Below are 16,561 nucleotides of genomic sequence, written 5' to 3' on the forward strand. Positions count from 1 at the left end.
TTGCTTCGTTTGCCATTAGGAAAGGGATGCAACACAACTAACCACCATGAAGTAACTTGGCCGGTGTCACCAGAGTGCCTACCGCGAACCACGTTCGACGTGTTGGCTCCCTGTCACACTTACGTACGAATTAACAAGTGCAACAGAGAGGCAGAACGTCGAACGTGGTTCGCAGTAGGCCCTCAGGCTGTATCTCATGAACCGTGATAGTTCCTTGTCCGGCAGGATAGAAACTTGTCCTGTTTTAATATTTTCTAATATTATTAGTCTAATTATGCAATAGGCCCCTGCACACAGGCGAAAAATCAATAAAAGTCGGACAAAACCAAAAAACTTCTAAGTAGCCCCAACAGGCAAAAACCAATCTTAGCGGGTAGTCCAATAAACAGTGCACGCTACTCGCATAATCATTTTCATGTTAGAGTCATCTACGCGACACGTTCTCATTCCAAAGTTCGACTTGTTCAAAGGCGAATATTTTACTGCTCTGCGAGTGTTACTTATGTGCTTACTTATTTATCGTTTGCTTTCAGAAAGTTGTGATTTAATGATGGATACCCTTCTAGGATGTAATAACCTAATTACTAATAGTTACTTTTGATAGCTATGCTTGCTTGTTTAATGTCTTGTGTAATGTCTTGTATTTTTTGCACATTGTTCAACTTCACCAAGGAGAAAAGTACAACTTCCTGATAGATCCGGTTTTGATATTATCAATTTTAGAAACTACAGAACTTGGGTTTTAACATACAACCATTATTTTATGCGACCTTACGCGACGTTTTAACAAAATTTTCATTTTAATCGATGACTAGTGTATCAAGCATGAGCGCTTAGTCACATTTTTTTAGGCAAATGGCTATGGAAAAGACTTTTAGTGTCTTCCGATCCCTATATAACAGGACTAAGAAAATTGGGTAGTAAAAAGTCGCTTCCCATATGCCAAAATGTTTTAAATCTTTTAGAAGAACCAGATATTATGATCAAAATTTAATAAAATGTCATAATATAATTGTAATTTTGTTTTTATTACTTGGCAAACCTGCATTAATACGATTTCTATAATAATCCTGAATATTTAGGTTTTGTCCGACTTTTATTGATTTTTCGCCTGTGTGCCCTGGAATGATTGTAAGGAATAATTAGTTATTCACATCCTTTGCCAGTATTGGCAGTGTTATGTATGTTATAGGACTTATAGGTATCAGCAGGAGCGTTGAGGTGAACCCACGTCCACTGGCACACGCCACCATGCAGTCTGTCGCCGCAGGTAGGGTCAAGTGGCTATATTTTCCTTAAAATTCTGTGGATGCTGTAGAGCTCTCACCGTCCCGGCTACCACAGAGCCAAAATACACACACTTATTTAAAAAATGTTTATTTTGTAGTAATAATTTTGTAGGTACCTCTAGTTATTTTATACAATTTCATTGCATCATTATTAGTAACTAGATTTATACAAATATTTTAGAGTTCAAATACAGAAATCTTCAAACATCTCTAGCAATAAGGATACAGAAGCTTTAAGTCACAATTAGGACAGCATATAATGATGTTGATAAAATAATAGGAGGCATAATAGCTTTATACCGGGTGTGGCCTGTAACAAGAGCAAATAAATAAAACATAAATTGTACTCCTCAAACGGTGACACTTTGGTTCAACAACTTTGAAAAATTATGAAGTATTTTGACGCTCTATTTTTCATACAAAATAAATATTTTCTTCAATGGACGCCATTGCGACGCCATATCATCGTGATTGACGTTGCTTGTCACGCCTTAAACATAACAAAATTCGCAATACATTGCGTCTTAGAATAAACTTTAAGGTGTATTAAAAATCAAACCCAAAGGTGTTTTTAAAAGTCGCTGAACAAATGTTGGTCAGTATGAGGAGTATAGCCTACAGTATAATTTTTTGCTCATATTACAGGCCACACCCGGTATATTTTGTATTCAGGTGAAATTACCAGTTTCTTTACAAATATTTGTTAACTTGTACATCTGAGCTTCCTGCAATAAAAACTTATGGTATTATTCATAAATGCGTTACTGGCCTGAATGACCTTTGAATCGTTTGTCTTTATCTATCATTTTTACTTATGTATTTGCAAGAAAGGGATAAAACATAATTTACCTAAAACAGTACCTTAAAGTTTTTAGGGTAAATTAGTGTGCTGAATGGATTATACTTTCACAAAAAAAAACACGTTAAATTCCTCCGAGGTAAAGGCAGTGACCATATGTGACGTCCCAGATAAAGGTACCTTATGGCGGTTGGCGCTTACGCTATTATTAACGCCGCTCCGATATTATTGCGGCGCTATGCGACGTAGCCGCCAGTCGCCATAACGTACCTTTTGCCGTGGAACGTCACATATGATTGTGGTAAGTACAGTAATAATGTCTTAATTTTGGCATCGTAAATTTAGTAACGATGTAACTAAGTAATTAAAATTACTTAAATAGAATATTTAATATTTTTGCTATCTCCACGATTGGACAATTTCGAGTCATAATCACTTGAACATGTTTTTAAAGAGACGTGTCTAGCTTTCGAAAAAATCGCTTTCCCGTCCCGTAAGTGTAGCGCACAGCGCCTAGCACAACCGCCTACATTTGTAACGAATACAGGCACAGACCTACAGACTATACGTAATCAAATCAGAATCAGAGTTCAGAAACATACATAATATTTCGCTTACAACGCAGGTACCTGATTTACCATTAATTGAAGCAACCGTTAACTATTTAAATACATACAAAGACACGTGTTGCTAGCCAGCCAGTTTACAACGTTTATATTGCTAATATTCTTTTCAATACTTACGCATGAATCTTTAAAAATAACACACATACTATTTAAAAGCTGGCGCCACACATGACCCAAGGGTATACCTACACCCTAGGTCTAAAGGTGGTATTCCACCTAGGTACTAGGTATCCAATTTGTTTGTCCAATGTTTATTGCGTCTCACATTTTGCTTCAATGAGACAGGTGGAATACCTTGGCTTAATAAATTTAACTTTTTTGTTTATTTTCTATAAAAGTTGGGATATCCAGCCAAATAACGTTCAATTGCCACTTTACTTATTTACACCTATTTTCTTACTAAATACTTTTATACCTAAGAATTATAAATTGATTTTTTCTCTTGAGAGCTTTAGATATTAAATGTTCCAAGTTGTCTTTTTTACCATTTTCATAATTACCTAGTATTCTATGATTGACAACGAAAACTTTTTTCTGGTACCTACTCGCTTTACTATTATGATAATTACATGTGTTTATAGCGCCTTTTATTAAAATTCTGTACATAATACCTACTTACTAAATCGCTGCAATAGCAGATTGAATGCTAAAACATTCGCCTTTGATTAGGACTCGTTCCACTTGACAAAAGCGGCAAAAAATCACGCCGTCTACACCCCTCACTACACATAAATTGATGATTTCAAGCGGTCATGTAGGTAATGATATATAAGCCACACACTAAACATTTCAACCTTCTAACTATTGGGGTTTATGATGCGTTTTAACTTTGGGTAGCAGCGAGATACGAGACTTTTTTAAAGCAGTGGTGAAATGGAATCCTCGGAGGAGGAAGGAAAGATGACACCCTTTGATTACGGGATCTAAGAATACCCTAAAGCAACTTCTCATGTTATGTTCTTTCTTGGTTATGAGAAATGCTCTTAAATGCTGACGTTTGCTTCGCCTTCCTACCAATAATCCACATACGAAGCATGTCACTAAACGACCTCGACGCCTCACGAAACTATCATCTTTAGTTGATTATATTTCCGCATTAAAGGTATTACCAGTACCCGTACAATTTACACATCTAATAAAATCCAATAATCCATGCTAAGTTCAGTAGTTATTAAGATTTCATGTTATAGGTAAAAACGTATTGAAAAGTTAAGTTTCTGTTATTTCGTACTTAGTCTGGAAAGTACAGGACTCCTAGTAAAATACACAAAAGACAGAATGGCATCAAGTACTTACATACTAGGAATATTCAATCTATCTGTAGCTACGTCCCATTTCTCTTTTATACCATCGGAAACAGATTGCTTAATGCCGCGTGCGCCGCCGAGAGTGACGCGAGCGTCAAGTGGAACGAGCCCTGAGTGTTGTTCCTTATAGCTTACGTAAATCTAACACGAACACGCTGCCGTCACTAGCACTAGCGCCGACTTTGGTGCCTCGCGAGTTCCAGCACACCTCGAATATGCCACCTGTGCCCTTGTACGAGTGTACCAGCCCACCGGTCTGTGTCGACCATATATGCACACACTTGTCAAATGAGCCACTGGCCAAAAACTTGCCATCGGGCGAAAAGGCCACACTGTAAACCGGTTCTGTGTGCTTCGTTAAAGTGTGTATACACACGCCCCTTTCGACATCCCACAAACGTACAGTGGAATCGAAAGAAGCGCTGGCCAAAATAAGATTCATATTTGGATTCTGTGTTCCCGGACCGGTAGGAGACCACTTGATGGTATAAATTTCTTTTGAATGAGCTTGTAAGTCATGGACACAAGTATCTTGTTTCATGGACCAAATTTTCAAAGTCATGTCATCAGAACAGGAAGCCAGTAACTGTCCTTGAGGATCCCACTTTATGGCGTTCACTTCATTCTAAAAGAAAATAAAAATAAATATAATTTCTGGCTTACAATATCACTATAGATTTGTTTCGACTTAAGAACACAATATTAGAACTTAGCTAGAAACTTACAGTATGTCCCTGGAAACTTTTAATAGGCTTATCAACATGGAGTCTGCACACATGGATGCACTGATCAGTAGAACAAGATGCAAAGGATGTGTTTGTTTGCCAGTCCACATCCAGCGCCGGAGCAGAGTGGAAGGAAAACTGCTGAGTGCACTGTCCTGACGCGGCATCCCATATTATGGTCGTCTTGTCTACCTGAAATTAAAGTACCATTACATTGTCTTAATATTCAACTGAAACGTGATTACTAAACTAAAACGTGAAAATTTGTGAACCATCACATCATATTCATTCACTATTTAATGTATGTATGTATAACTTACCCCTGCACTCAGAATGTAGTTCCCGCGTTTATTCCATTTCAGAGCAAATATAGGTCCCTTGTGTTGACCCAATGTGGAGGCCAAGGTTCCATCAGTGGTCCAAATGCGGGCGTATCCGTCGTATGATCCCGTTGCTAGAAGGTTACCGTCACACTGGAAAATAGCAGGCCCAAAACTCACTCTCAAATCATACATTAATCCAAAATGTGCAATAATGTGCAATCATACATAGCAACAATCAACATTATTAAATTAGAAATAAATTCAAAATTTTATTCAATTTTACATATTATTAAATCAACAACAAAGTCTTATAATTGTACGCAGATTCTAATACTTACATTCCAGTCCAAAGAAGTGACATCTTTATTACTGGGCACCTCTGCCCCACCTTTCTGGATACAGTGTCTCAGTACCAACTGATTAGGAGTCGTAGCAGGATTGTCAGACATATCCCAGATCCTGATAAGCATAACATCAGTCTTAATAATAAATTAATAGCCATTGTAGATTTACTATGCCTAACTACAACATATTGCGTATAAAAGTAGCTGCACTGAGTTGTTATTTTTAATGATAGTACTTAGAATTACTAGCAAGCAAGTAGCTAGCAAGACTGGTCCCTGTTTATGTATAACACAATTAGTAAATTACTGCAACTCCATATAGATTGTTGTAGAGATGTAAAGTAAATTGTGTTTGACAACGGAAATAGATGGCGCAATAAGGCGTCATATATTTTGTGTGCTGTACGGCGCAATATTGTTTCTAGTAACTAAATTGTCAAACAAACTTTTGACAGCCAAAGTTACCACATAATGTACGGAGCCGTACAGCACATCTACATTAAAGGTCACAAATGAAGTATGAATGAATAGATGATGAATGGAAAACTTGTAATGTGAGATTTTATTGTTATAATTGTATACTTAATTTTTAATGATGTTATAATGTGGTTAAGTTTTTTTTAAATTCTATTGATATAATTGTATAACTTGTATAAGTAGTAGCAAGTGTAATTGGTATAAGTATTACTGTAACCGTTCTTGTGATATTAATAATAAATAAAATAAATAAATGAATTACAACATACAACTACATTACACCTACATACTACTATTTATAAAAATTACAAAATGTCTCAATATGCATAGGTATATACGTTCACAAACCTGGCTGTGCTGTCACCCGAGCCACTTGCCAACAGATCAGTACTGGGATTCCAAGCACAAATAAACACCTCAGACTCGTGGCCTCTGAGGACTGTAGCCTTGCTGGCCGGTATTTCTATGGACTGATCAACCTCCATATTCTCAGGAGCACTCGGAGTCGCCGCACCCCCTGTTGCCGCTGGTGGGTTACATGCTGTCACCTAGAGATATCAATTAAAACAATGTTAAACCAAGTGTGTCTAAAACTTAATCTAGTGTAGTGTTTCCAAAAACGAACTTACTTCAACACCATTTTGTTCAGTTCCTGTGCCCTGTTCTGCTCTAATAGCTTGTTTTTGTGTGTTATGTGCATTTTGGCGAGCGGCAATTATTTCTGGACTGACTGCATCAATCAAGCTCAAACTTTCAGTAAGACGTATTTCAGAGCCTAAAATAGAAAAAAATTGAATAAAATATTGTTATTTGTAGCATACTAATTGTACCTACCCTACCATTCATTGTATTGAAATTGAAAAAAAGGAACATGGTTAGACTGATAACGTTAGCTTAACTTTAATAATCGTTTTGTGACTAATCAGTTTTTTTTAATATAAGCTCCTCATTTACATAACAGTTCTATCAGAGCTGAGTGTACTTACCATCTTCCCCATAAGTAATCTCTGCTGTAGTGTATTCCAAACCCTTTTGAAGGATACTCAACAAAGCTGCAGGAGGTACTAGGGCACCATTGATATTGCTTTGTGATATATGCGACTCAATACCAAATGTGTATGCAGAGTGATGAAAACCTGCAACGGTTTGGTAAAGGTTTAGTTATATCAATTCAATATCTGTGAAGTACAGATCTAATATTAAATTATTTCATAGCTTAGGTAGCATTCCCATTTTATGTCATCCATACCTGATTCCTGTAGGTAGCGATATACAAGAAAGTTCACTTCATCACTAGAGTAACTCATTTTTCCACACTTTTAGTGTCCAGAATCCAAACGTAATATTTTTGTTACAACATGAAATATAATTCACTTCTGTTTAGACGCACATCAGACTGTATGCACTGCCACTGCTAGATTAGAAGCCTGTGGAAGGAATTGAAATAATTATAAAACATCCAGCATTCATTTGTCCAGGTCTGTTATTTATCAACATGTCCTTCATATTTTGAGCTCGGATTAAGAATAAACCAATGGAAAAGTTCAGAAACAGGACGAAAATCGTTTCAAGTTAGTGGCGTGAGGTGAGTAATGTCAGCGAGATGAATCTCGCAAACCAGTGAGAAAGCAGTACAAAATGAAGTTCACAACTCATATTTTGTAAATTGAATCGCGCATGACCCTAATTAGTTATCTTTGCCGGGTCAACGGGAATACACGCATGACCAAGCCTGCGGTGGCATAGGGCGATGCGACCGTAACCTGTTTGTTGAACCTACGGAACTAGAAAACAATAGTCTTACGGGTATATGTTAACGTGGATTTTAACACAGCATCTTCTTTAGAGTTCTTGGAACTCTGATCTGAACGACGAGACGACGCCAACGGTGAAACCACAAACATAAACCTGCTAAAATTTAATGACGGAATGGAAGGAAGCCTCGATAACTGTCAATTAACAGAATCGTCAATACAACGCACCGTTCCGTTTACGAAGTATAAACTGTGGTGTAAAAATCTTATTACACAACGCGATCTCGTCCGGTGAAAACGCAGATTGGTCTGTGGCGGATGTTGTCTACCCGTCTGCCCAAACGAGTGAAACGAGAGGTGTGTATGTGTTGCTATCTCAGCCTTAAAATTTCACACTCTGTGGTTACCACGGACGTAGAGAGTAAACGGGATAGTGTACACTGGCCAAAAAGTGTGTCCACATGAGACATCAAACCTGAGCCCTCCATCTCTTTCTAATTAGGGTGACCATAAGTCATATGTATGTGGGATATTAGCATAAGATTGAATGTATAGTTTGGCCAGGATCTTTTCTCATTCGTACATAATCAGAGAGAATCATACTGTATTTTCCCTATGCTAGTATAATTGTCCCAGAAAAGAGATGGATATAGTTTTTTTCTCTCCTGTAAAACGCTTCACAACAACCTTACTTAATTTAGTCGTTATAACAGCTTTTAGTCGTTATAAAAGCTGTTACAGATGGGATGGGCGTATTGAATCGCGATCATGGTCGATTGTGAGGAAGGTGTGGTCCGCCGTACCTACATCAAAAACACAGCTATAAGAGAGAGCGAGACAGATATCCAGGATGGGGTAAAACGTTGTACTACGTAACTAGGTAATTCGCAAATCGTGTCGATTAAAAACACTGCCTTCGGTCGTGTTTTAATTTATCACCACTCGTTACGAATTTGATTCTTACTTTCAACACTTGTATCGCAAATTACCTTATATTAATACTATACCGACTAGTTATCGATACCAGTCATTTTGTCAAGCCCTAGCGTAGCGTGGCGTAACAATTTATGTTTATACACGAAAGTCACGAAATTATCTTGAGTATTGACTAAAATAATAAAATATTAGCACACAACGAAATAAAAACTTACATTTAACTGTGTAAACCGGCATCTTACACTATTTATGCTTAACAAAATACCTATCACTATCAATATCATACTCATGGTGTGTTCATATACGTGATGACTTCCCTTTTGCATACTTAAGCTATTCTTTAAGCGTAAGCGTCATCGTAGATCTGTGGTCTGCAACAAAATTTTCAAATTTGCCGCCTTTGTATACTGACGGAAATGTGTGTCCAACCTATATAGAATCGATTACATCTATATAAATAGTTAGAATTAACGTTTCAGTAATTAAATATTATGTAAGTAAGTATAAACATGAGTCTGTAATGTCTAAGGACTTTGGATTTAATTTTTGGCAATTATAATATATAGCTCTCATTACATGAATCGAATAATTAAACATGCCGAAATAAGTATATCTTTATTTATTTATTAGTATACTATTTAGGTAAACTTATTTTTACATTAAGTACGTAATAACAATTCTGTAAGACCGATCCAAATCGCACCGATATCATAGTCACCCTAATGAGTTTGACAGTGTTTTCTTGATTGTACACGTGTGTGTGTGTGTGTGTACACGAAAAATATGTCATCAAGTTGGGGATACCAATTAATATCCAAAGTTACTACAATTTCTACCATATTCAATTTAATGTTTTTTTTGTTATGCACATGCTTGGTTTAATCAGTTAATAATATTGACATCATAATGATTAACAAATTATTTAAAATATATCGGAACTGTAATCGGAATATAGCACTAAAATAGTATATGAAGGTAATTACTTTCAGTAGTATATTGATATAAATACTGCCACAATGGTATCTTTTTTACATTGGCAACATGTGCGAGTGAGACACGGGGCTCTGGTTTTCTATCTCATGTGGACCGTTTTCTCTAGTCTGGTACGAACAACTTTCTGGCTCGGTGATAAGGTTCAATTTAGTATGACAAAAAAAGTGACAGTTCGCTCCCGATTAATATATAACTTCCTGGTGGTTACCAACAGCCCATCGACACCCCATACTTTGATAAATTAAGAAAGCACTTGTTACCAACATTGAGGCATAGAAATAATCTTATCGAATTAAAATGACTGCTGTTGCATTTTGGTGGCACATACCATACTTGCTTTTAACATAGACGTATTATACTTACTTTTCTTTAGGTTGGTATGATTGGTAGTAAAACGTCAAACGTCATTTGAATTGTCGTGAACGTGGAAATACGTGGTTATTTTTTATTGTAATTGGTAAAATAACTTTAGCTGTTATTTAAATGGGGGCCAAATCTTTAAGGAAATGTGAAGTTTGTAGTGGGTGTGTAAGAAGACTAACTACTGACGCATTTTTGGCCAAATTTCCAACTTGATCCGAACAGGTCGGTAAACTGATGTTTGTATGCAATATTTTCATTTTTTACTTTGAGTCGTTAACAGTTACTATTTTAATTAGTTTTAGTCGTGTACAATCCATGATTAAAACGAAAATATTTTGTGAATAAAGTATTTTTAAGTAAAAAAGTCTTAAGTAACCCATGACACGAATAGTGTACGACCAATTTTATCGATAATCTCTTTATTTCAGATGTCGATTATGGGCAAAGCTGAGGAAAAGGAAATGAGGATTTGGCGTATTTATTTACCTATTCAAAAGCTGAATGGAAACAAGTTCATTTGTGGAAATCATTCTCCATCCAGTGCCTTCAATAAAAAGGAACCAGATTAAAAAAGAATGCGAGCGAATTCAGCATATTGTAATATGCCTACTTGAATAATAAACTATGTTATTTTTATCATGTAAAATAAAATTGTTTATATATATAATGTTCTTTTATTCTATTAATCCACGTGATTCTCAAAATGTACTGTTACAGTAGTACAGTAGGTAAATACAGCAGCACGTATCGCACATTTATCGATATCGATAAACAGTAGGTACTGGAAGTGTCGAGCCCTAGCGTTGTTTTTTTTGTGTTGGTAGTATTGTGTGTGGTTTTTTTTTTAACAATTATGGCCTGGATGCGAGATCTTTAAGCCTGTATTTGGTGTGTTGGGATCAAAGAATATAATACTCACTAGGAGAAGAACGGTAACTCCATACAAAAAAATGTCCCCAACCGTTTATACGTTTATACTACTGGCGCCCTCGATGTGTACCAATGGAACTAAAGTTGACAACCGGTTTAGCCTGGCGGGTATTGGTATTATAGGTATATAGTAATTATGTTGATAAACATATTTGTTATCTTCATATCACGAAATATATGAAAGATGCAAATATTACCCCTTGTTTGTGGTATTATCTATTGATTTAAATAAAAGGCATATTTATGTTTATAACATTGTATTATGTTTTACATATAGAAATATACACTGAAAATTAAACCCTGACAACTTAATAAAAATAGACATTAATAAAGCGCATTCACAAAGTTTTCAGTATTATACAAGTAACATTAGCCATGCCTACCTATTACACTTTACACACAGATACACTACACTTTACACACGGCATTTTACACAGATTTCTAACTTGTATTCATTCATACATTTCTTCACGGTTAATTAATACGCTTTCCAGATGCGTTATGACTCGGTTCCTTCTGAACCCACTAAAGCTGTATAAATTTCACTCTGGCTGCTTCAACAGCCGTTGCTCCACATTTAGCACATTTTCTATGTGCATTGCTGTAATCTATGTAGGTACAGACTTACAGTCTTAAGTGGTTGTACCGCTACGTTGTATTTATTATTTAAAGATTTAATAAATAAAATTTTCGTTATGAACTTTAACCACAGCAGTTGGACAGAGTCATTGACAAATATATTTTTTTATTATGGTGGGTAGATGTACCTACCCTCCATATATTTTATGAATATTGATAAAGACAGTTGGAAGCAAATATTCATTATAAAACTTAATCGCGTGTAATTAAGTTTTAAACGTTTTAAGTCCCGTTTTATGATTAATTATGTATAAAATTCGTGATAATTTAAATCAGAGTTGGAAGCAATGTTGCTGTAGAAAAATGTTTTTATTTTTATTACTCGCAACTTTTTCTCGGAGGCCAACGCACACATAGAAGCTTCAGGCGCACACATGCGCAATTATTTGGGGACATAACTTTCTTAGGAAGTGAACAGGCCTTGGTTGGGATATGTACGTTCATAATTCGGTTCGAGGATTGTTCGAGAGTGCCGACTCTTAAAACGTAGTGATTATATGCTCTTTGATTATATGCTCTTTGGTTACCAAAATCCGGCCTTGGCGGCACCCAACAAAATCGCACAATATCAAGCTCAATCAAGCTCAACTTGCGTCCAGTTCTTTCTTTATTTTGCGTCGTATTTTAGTTTTGCATTTTTCTAAGTTTGAATAGTTTAAGGTATTGAATAATCTTATTACTAAATTAAAATGGCATCGAATGGCAGCGAATTTGAATCGCTAGATGAGGAAATAAGAGAACTTTTACAAAATTATAAATTTAAAAAAGCGACCGTTTACGAGCCATGTACGAACACAAACATCAAGGAATGCTTAATTGGCCTAACTGAGGTACGATTTTTGGCTTTTCTCTTGTAGTGTCCATATTATGATATTTATAATTATTATTAACCACTATCTAAACAAACTTGCAGGAGTTAGAACTCTTAAATATTCATTATGTATTTAACCCATACTTCGACTTCACTGCGACACTGCATCCAGAGGCGCTTGTGAAACTTGTTAATGTTGTTTGGACACTATTGCATTACCATAAAACTACCGCGGAGAAGGCTGACAGATTAGTGGAAGAAAACCATGTACTTGAACACCTCAATAAGCAGTTGAATGTAAGTACTAATCTTCTTCATCAAGTGTTGCACATGCAACTAGGTTTGCACCTGATCCAGTGCGTAATGCGCTATTATGAGACATTGCTACTTCTAGTGTAAAATTAATTAAAAATTTTAGGAAGAAATTATCACAATATTGATATTAGCATCTATGACATTTACTTAAATAATTGTGGGTAGTTGATTTTACATTGCACATTTTGTGAGTAGGTAAAGTAATCGGAAAACAATGAGGTACAACATTTTGTATTGAAAATGTGTATTTAAACATTTATTCAAGTAAGCAATATAAGATAGTAAATTAAATAGAAAGTCCATGCATAGTTCGTGATCAGCAATGCAGGCTTCGTCAAGTGGGCATAATTGATATTTGATATTTATTGAAATCAAATTTTACAGCATTACAGCTAACACCAATGCACTGTAAAATCAAGTAGTAAAATTAAGTACCTAAGTAATAATATAGCGATTAATAAGCTACTAAGATATTACATGTTTGATTCGCAAAAACGTAAAAAATCTTTAAAAAGTTTATGACTTTCGTCGGCAAACAAGTCGGAGTTAGGTGCAAAAGATAATAAAAGCAATTAGCAACAGGCTTTGTCATCAATTTACAAATGATGTAACGTCACAGGCTTTGTCAATAGGGTAGTTCACGTTTGTATGGGAAAAATTCAAACTAGCTAGAAGAAGCGGTACCCTCTCATTTTGTTACACTTGTTATGTTGACTAAATATGCCAAGTTTTGTAACCTTATCTTAACTACAAGGGGGTGCTCAAACACTTTTAAATTTTTCAAAGTTGTATGAAATCAAAAATTCAAGTTATTATTTTTCTTATTTTTATGTAAGTAGTAGTTTTCACATAATTTGAAAGTGTGATTTAAAAGTTATTATGTAAAAAACCATTTATATTTCTATTTTTTATCATTTTTTTAGGTGAAATTCTAAAAATCTTACTTTTGAAAAATTTGAAAAAATAGAAATATAAATGTTTTTTTACTTAAAAACTTATCAATCACATGTGCAAAAAATGAGAACCAAAGATTCTTAAATAAAATTCTTAATAAATTTTTTTTGTTGTTTTCATACAACATACAAAAATTTCAAATTGGTTGAGCACCCCCTTGTAGTTGAGATAAAATTACGAAACTTGGTGTATTTTATCAGCACAATAAGTGTAACAAATAATGGGGTGCCCCGGAAAAAAAAAATGATTTTTGATCCACCCTATTTGTCAATCTTAACCACTAAATTAAACTAGGCTATGGTGTAACCTGTAGTCCGCCCAAATGTCCCCATGACACTGGCAGCGTTTTAACTGCATCACTTTATTTTGTAGTATATGTTGATGTAATAATCAATACAGTGATTTTATTCTTAGATATTCTTTGGCCTGTTTTCAGAGCACCATCGACAAACTAAAACAAAGAGTAAACACTGAAAAACATGAGGCCAAAACATGTACAGCAGCTGCTCGCAGGATCTCCGATCATTCAGATGAAATAATTCACAGTTTGGCTGAAACAAAAGTAAAATTGGCACAAGTGAATAAGCAAAAGGATACTATGGAGAAAAGTTTGCGACATGAAATCACCAGACTTAAAATTGAAAACGAAAAGTTATTAGACAGGCTGAGAAATAAAAGTGGTAATCAATTATGTTAATTAGTATGTAAGGAACATGCTGTAAGATGGGGATACATCCTTGAAAAATTCCTTCGCAAGTGGCGAACACCCCTGGAGACCAGTATTGCTGGAGCCGCTCACACTGGTGTTTCTCCTGGCTGTCTTTACAATGACATTTTCAGGGGCCCATCTAGCCAGTGGCAAGTCGCCGCCTACCTCGATAATGTGTGTTGCCATTGCCATGGCAGGTGTCCGGACCTCTTTACAATAGCCCAATGTTAAGCTCCAGCCAAACTTCATCCATAGCCCTGTACTCGTTCCATTTTTGATACAATAGCCCCAATGAGAGACCTGTGCACGATAATAATTGTTTTCTATAAGTCTTATATCTTAGGGTCTGATCTGACACAACTAGGGAATGCAAATCGGTTATTTTTTGTATGGAAATAATCGGTTTTTAACTGAAACCGCGGTTATTTCCATACAAAAAATAACCGATTTGCATTCCTTAGACACAACTAGAGTTAAAAGTTTTAAATCAACACTAAGTACAATCCATAAACAAGATTTTTTACTATGCGCTATATACAATGAAATGGAAAGTGGCTCAGCATATGTCTGCCCAAGACTCCCAGTAGGCTTTAAGGCACTAGGCCACTAGGGCCCTAAAGATTTTAGCAACCGACACAGGCACTGTCAGTTTGCCACCACCATAGCCTTATCTATCTAAGAGCAGAAAAACTGTTACAGCACATCTTGGTATGTGTAGGACACACAGACCAACCCCTAGGCGGTTTTCTGTGAGGACAGGGCAGGATAAGAATAATTACGTAGTAATGAAATAACATTTAAACATTTGATGTACTTAATGTAAATGTAAACTTCCGTAAGCCACGAAACCTGTTATCATAATTTTATTATTGTTGCAGGCTTCACACCTTGCAGTGACGTGTGTGATTCTACAGTAATGCAGTTGAAAGAACGAGACAGGAGACAGCAAGCATTGATTAGCAAACTGCAGAGCAACATTCAGGAGCTCATCAAAGAGGTTGTGGCAATGAAGGAGAAAATTATTATTCATGGAATTGAATAATATTGTTAAATACTACATAATCAAGTTTCATACTAATCATTCAATCTTACCTGTGGTCAGTATTTTAGTTATAAGGTTTTAATTTATAGGTATTTAAAGTGATTTAAGTTGTTATACCGCTAACCCCGTGTTAGTGACTGGAGCGAGTGGCCCTAATAATTTCTTACTATAAACGATTGCTGAGTTAATATCACAATATCACTATAAGAAACAAAAGTATTAAATAAAGTAGAGTACCTATTATAATCGTGATCCTACATCTGGTAAGTACTTAAACGTAATTGTTTAGTAAAGTATTTGTTAAGCTTAAACTGTAGGTAAGTGTAATCCTTTTTTTTATTAATGGTTGCATGAAAATTGTTATTTGTTGTAGCTTTATATCTTGATCATAATTAATAAAAATAAAACTTATAAAGCGCTTTTTATTCTTGGCAGAGTGGCCTATAATAAAACTATAACGCGCCTTATTCGTCACGCCCGTATTTTTAACGTTTCGCTAAAAAGCAACTGGCTTCCTGGATCACAAAACGCCTTCGTGCTACCATATTAGCTTTGTAGCAAAGTCAAGTGTGCTTAATGGACACTATCTTAGTCTAGATACTTATTTGAGGGACTGGCTAAATCAAAACTACGAACATGCATTGTTTGAAGCTGTAAGCCCTGGAGACTACATCAGACACCATTAGGTTTGATATCCGTGCGCCCATACACATAGCTGGTTAATTCTGTATATGGCGAACAAAATTCGTAGGGAGATAATCAAGTTACAGTTCAAATTACGCTGGTAACTCTACCTAGGTACCCGTACGCTGCGAATCGGTTGATCACTAAATATTTAAATCTTTTCCGTTACATCCACATGCCAGAGAGGAAGGGCTTCCCTCTGCTTTGCTTTGCTCTCATTCATAACCATCGCTGGTCTGTGGTAACTGGTTTAGCTGTTTACATCAAAGCATTTGGCATCATACGGTAAAGTCGATTATGGAACCTAGGTTATGGATCTGAGACACAGACACAAACAAAAAAAATGTTCTTCCATTGAAAGATGAGGTCAGTGGGACCTATGTTCCTAAATTTTGAGTACAGAAAATACTAGCCCGACTAAATATATACCTACCAGTGGCGGCGCGTCAAACATATCCATAGGCAAGCCGGGGCTAATTTGGCTTACATATTTCCTTTATAACTCTGCTCAAACGTCCAAAAACAGGCAAGCCGGCGGGAA

General features: G+C 35.8%; 2 protein-coding genes across 3 annotated transcripts; one reads left to right on the forward strand and one right to left on the reverse strand.

Annotated features, from left to right (window-relative positions):
* Nucleotides 1–1,360: 1,360 nt before the first annotated feature.
* Nucleotides 1,361–7,830, reverse strand: LOC134679342 (F-box-like/WD repeat-containing protein TBL1X). Of its 2 annotated transcripts, XR_010100320.1 has the most exons (10): nucleotides 7,695–7,830; nucleotides 7,140–7,317; nucleotides 6,877–7,026; nucleotides 6,520–6,665; nucleotides 6,239–6,438; nucleotides 5,408–5,528; nucleotides 5,067–5,219; nucleotides 4,747–4,938; nucleotides 2,374–4,646; nucleotides 1,361–2,268 (listed from the first exon to the last, which is right to left on the reverse strand). XR_010100320.1 is itself a non-coding variant. In XM_063538243.1 (9 exons), exons 2-9 carry the CDS (start codon nucleotides 7,195–7,197, stop codon nucleotides 4,146–4,148), a joined length of 1,521 nt encoding a protein of 506 aa, XP_063394313.1. In that variant the 5' UTR covers nucleotides 7,198–7,317; nucleotides 7,695–7,830; the 3' UTR covers nucleotides 1,361–4,145. The 2 variants fall into 2 exon arrangements, 1 of the variants encoding a protein (XP_063394313.1); XM_063538243.1 differs by having other exon boundaries at nucleotides 1,361–4,646.
* A 4,236-nt stretch (nucleotides 7,831–12,066) lies between these two features.
* LOC134679357 (uncharacterized) lies at nucleotides 12,067–15,751 on the forward strand. The gene is made up of 4 exons (XM_063538258.1): nucleotides 12,067–12,335; nucleotides 12,419–12,613; nucleotides 14,022–14,265; nucleotides 15,173–15,751. Exons 1-4 carry the CDS (start codon nucleotides 12,195–12,197, stop codon nucleotides 15,334–15,336), a joined length of 744 nt encoding a protein of 247 aa, XP_063394328.1. The 5' UTR covers nucleotides 12,067–12,194; the 3' UTR covers nucleotides 15,337–15,751.
* The last annotated feature ends 810 nt before the right edge of the window (nucleotides 15,752–16,561 follow it).

This window comes from Cydia fagiglandana, chromosome Z (genome assembly GCF_963556715.1).
Source record: "Cydia fagiglandana chromosome Z, ilCydFagi1.1, whole genome shotgun sequence".
In the NCBI taxonomy this organism is placed as follows: Eukaryota; Metazoa; Arthropoda; class Insecta; order Lepidoptera; family Tortricidae; genus Cydia; species Cydia fagiglandana.

Coding starts and splice junctions, on each gene's coding strand:
- LOC134679357 (XM_063538258.1), top strand. CDS start 12,195: ATGGCATCGAATGGCAGCGAATTTGAATCGCTAGATGAGGAAATAAGA. Junction 12,336..12,418: donor GCTTAATTGGCCTAACTGAG/GTACGATTTTTG, acceptor ACAAACTTGCAG/GAGTTAGAACTCTTAAATAT. Junction 12,614..14,021: donor ACCTCAATAAGCAGTTGAAT/GTAAGTACTAAT, acceptor GCCTGTTTTCAG/AGCACCATCGACAAACTAAA.
- LOC134679342 (XM_063538243.1), bottom strand. CDS start 7,197: ATGAGTTACTCTAGTGATGAAGTGAACTTTCTTGTATATCGCTACCTA. Junction 7,027..7,139: donor TCGCTACCTACAGGAATCAG/GTATGGATGACA, acceptor AAACCGTTGCAG/GTTTTCATCACTCTGCATAC. Junction 4,647..4,746: donor AAAGTTTCCAGGGACATACT/GTAAGTTTCTAG, acceptor ATTTTCTTTTAG/AATGAAGTGAACGCCATAAA.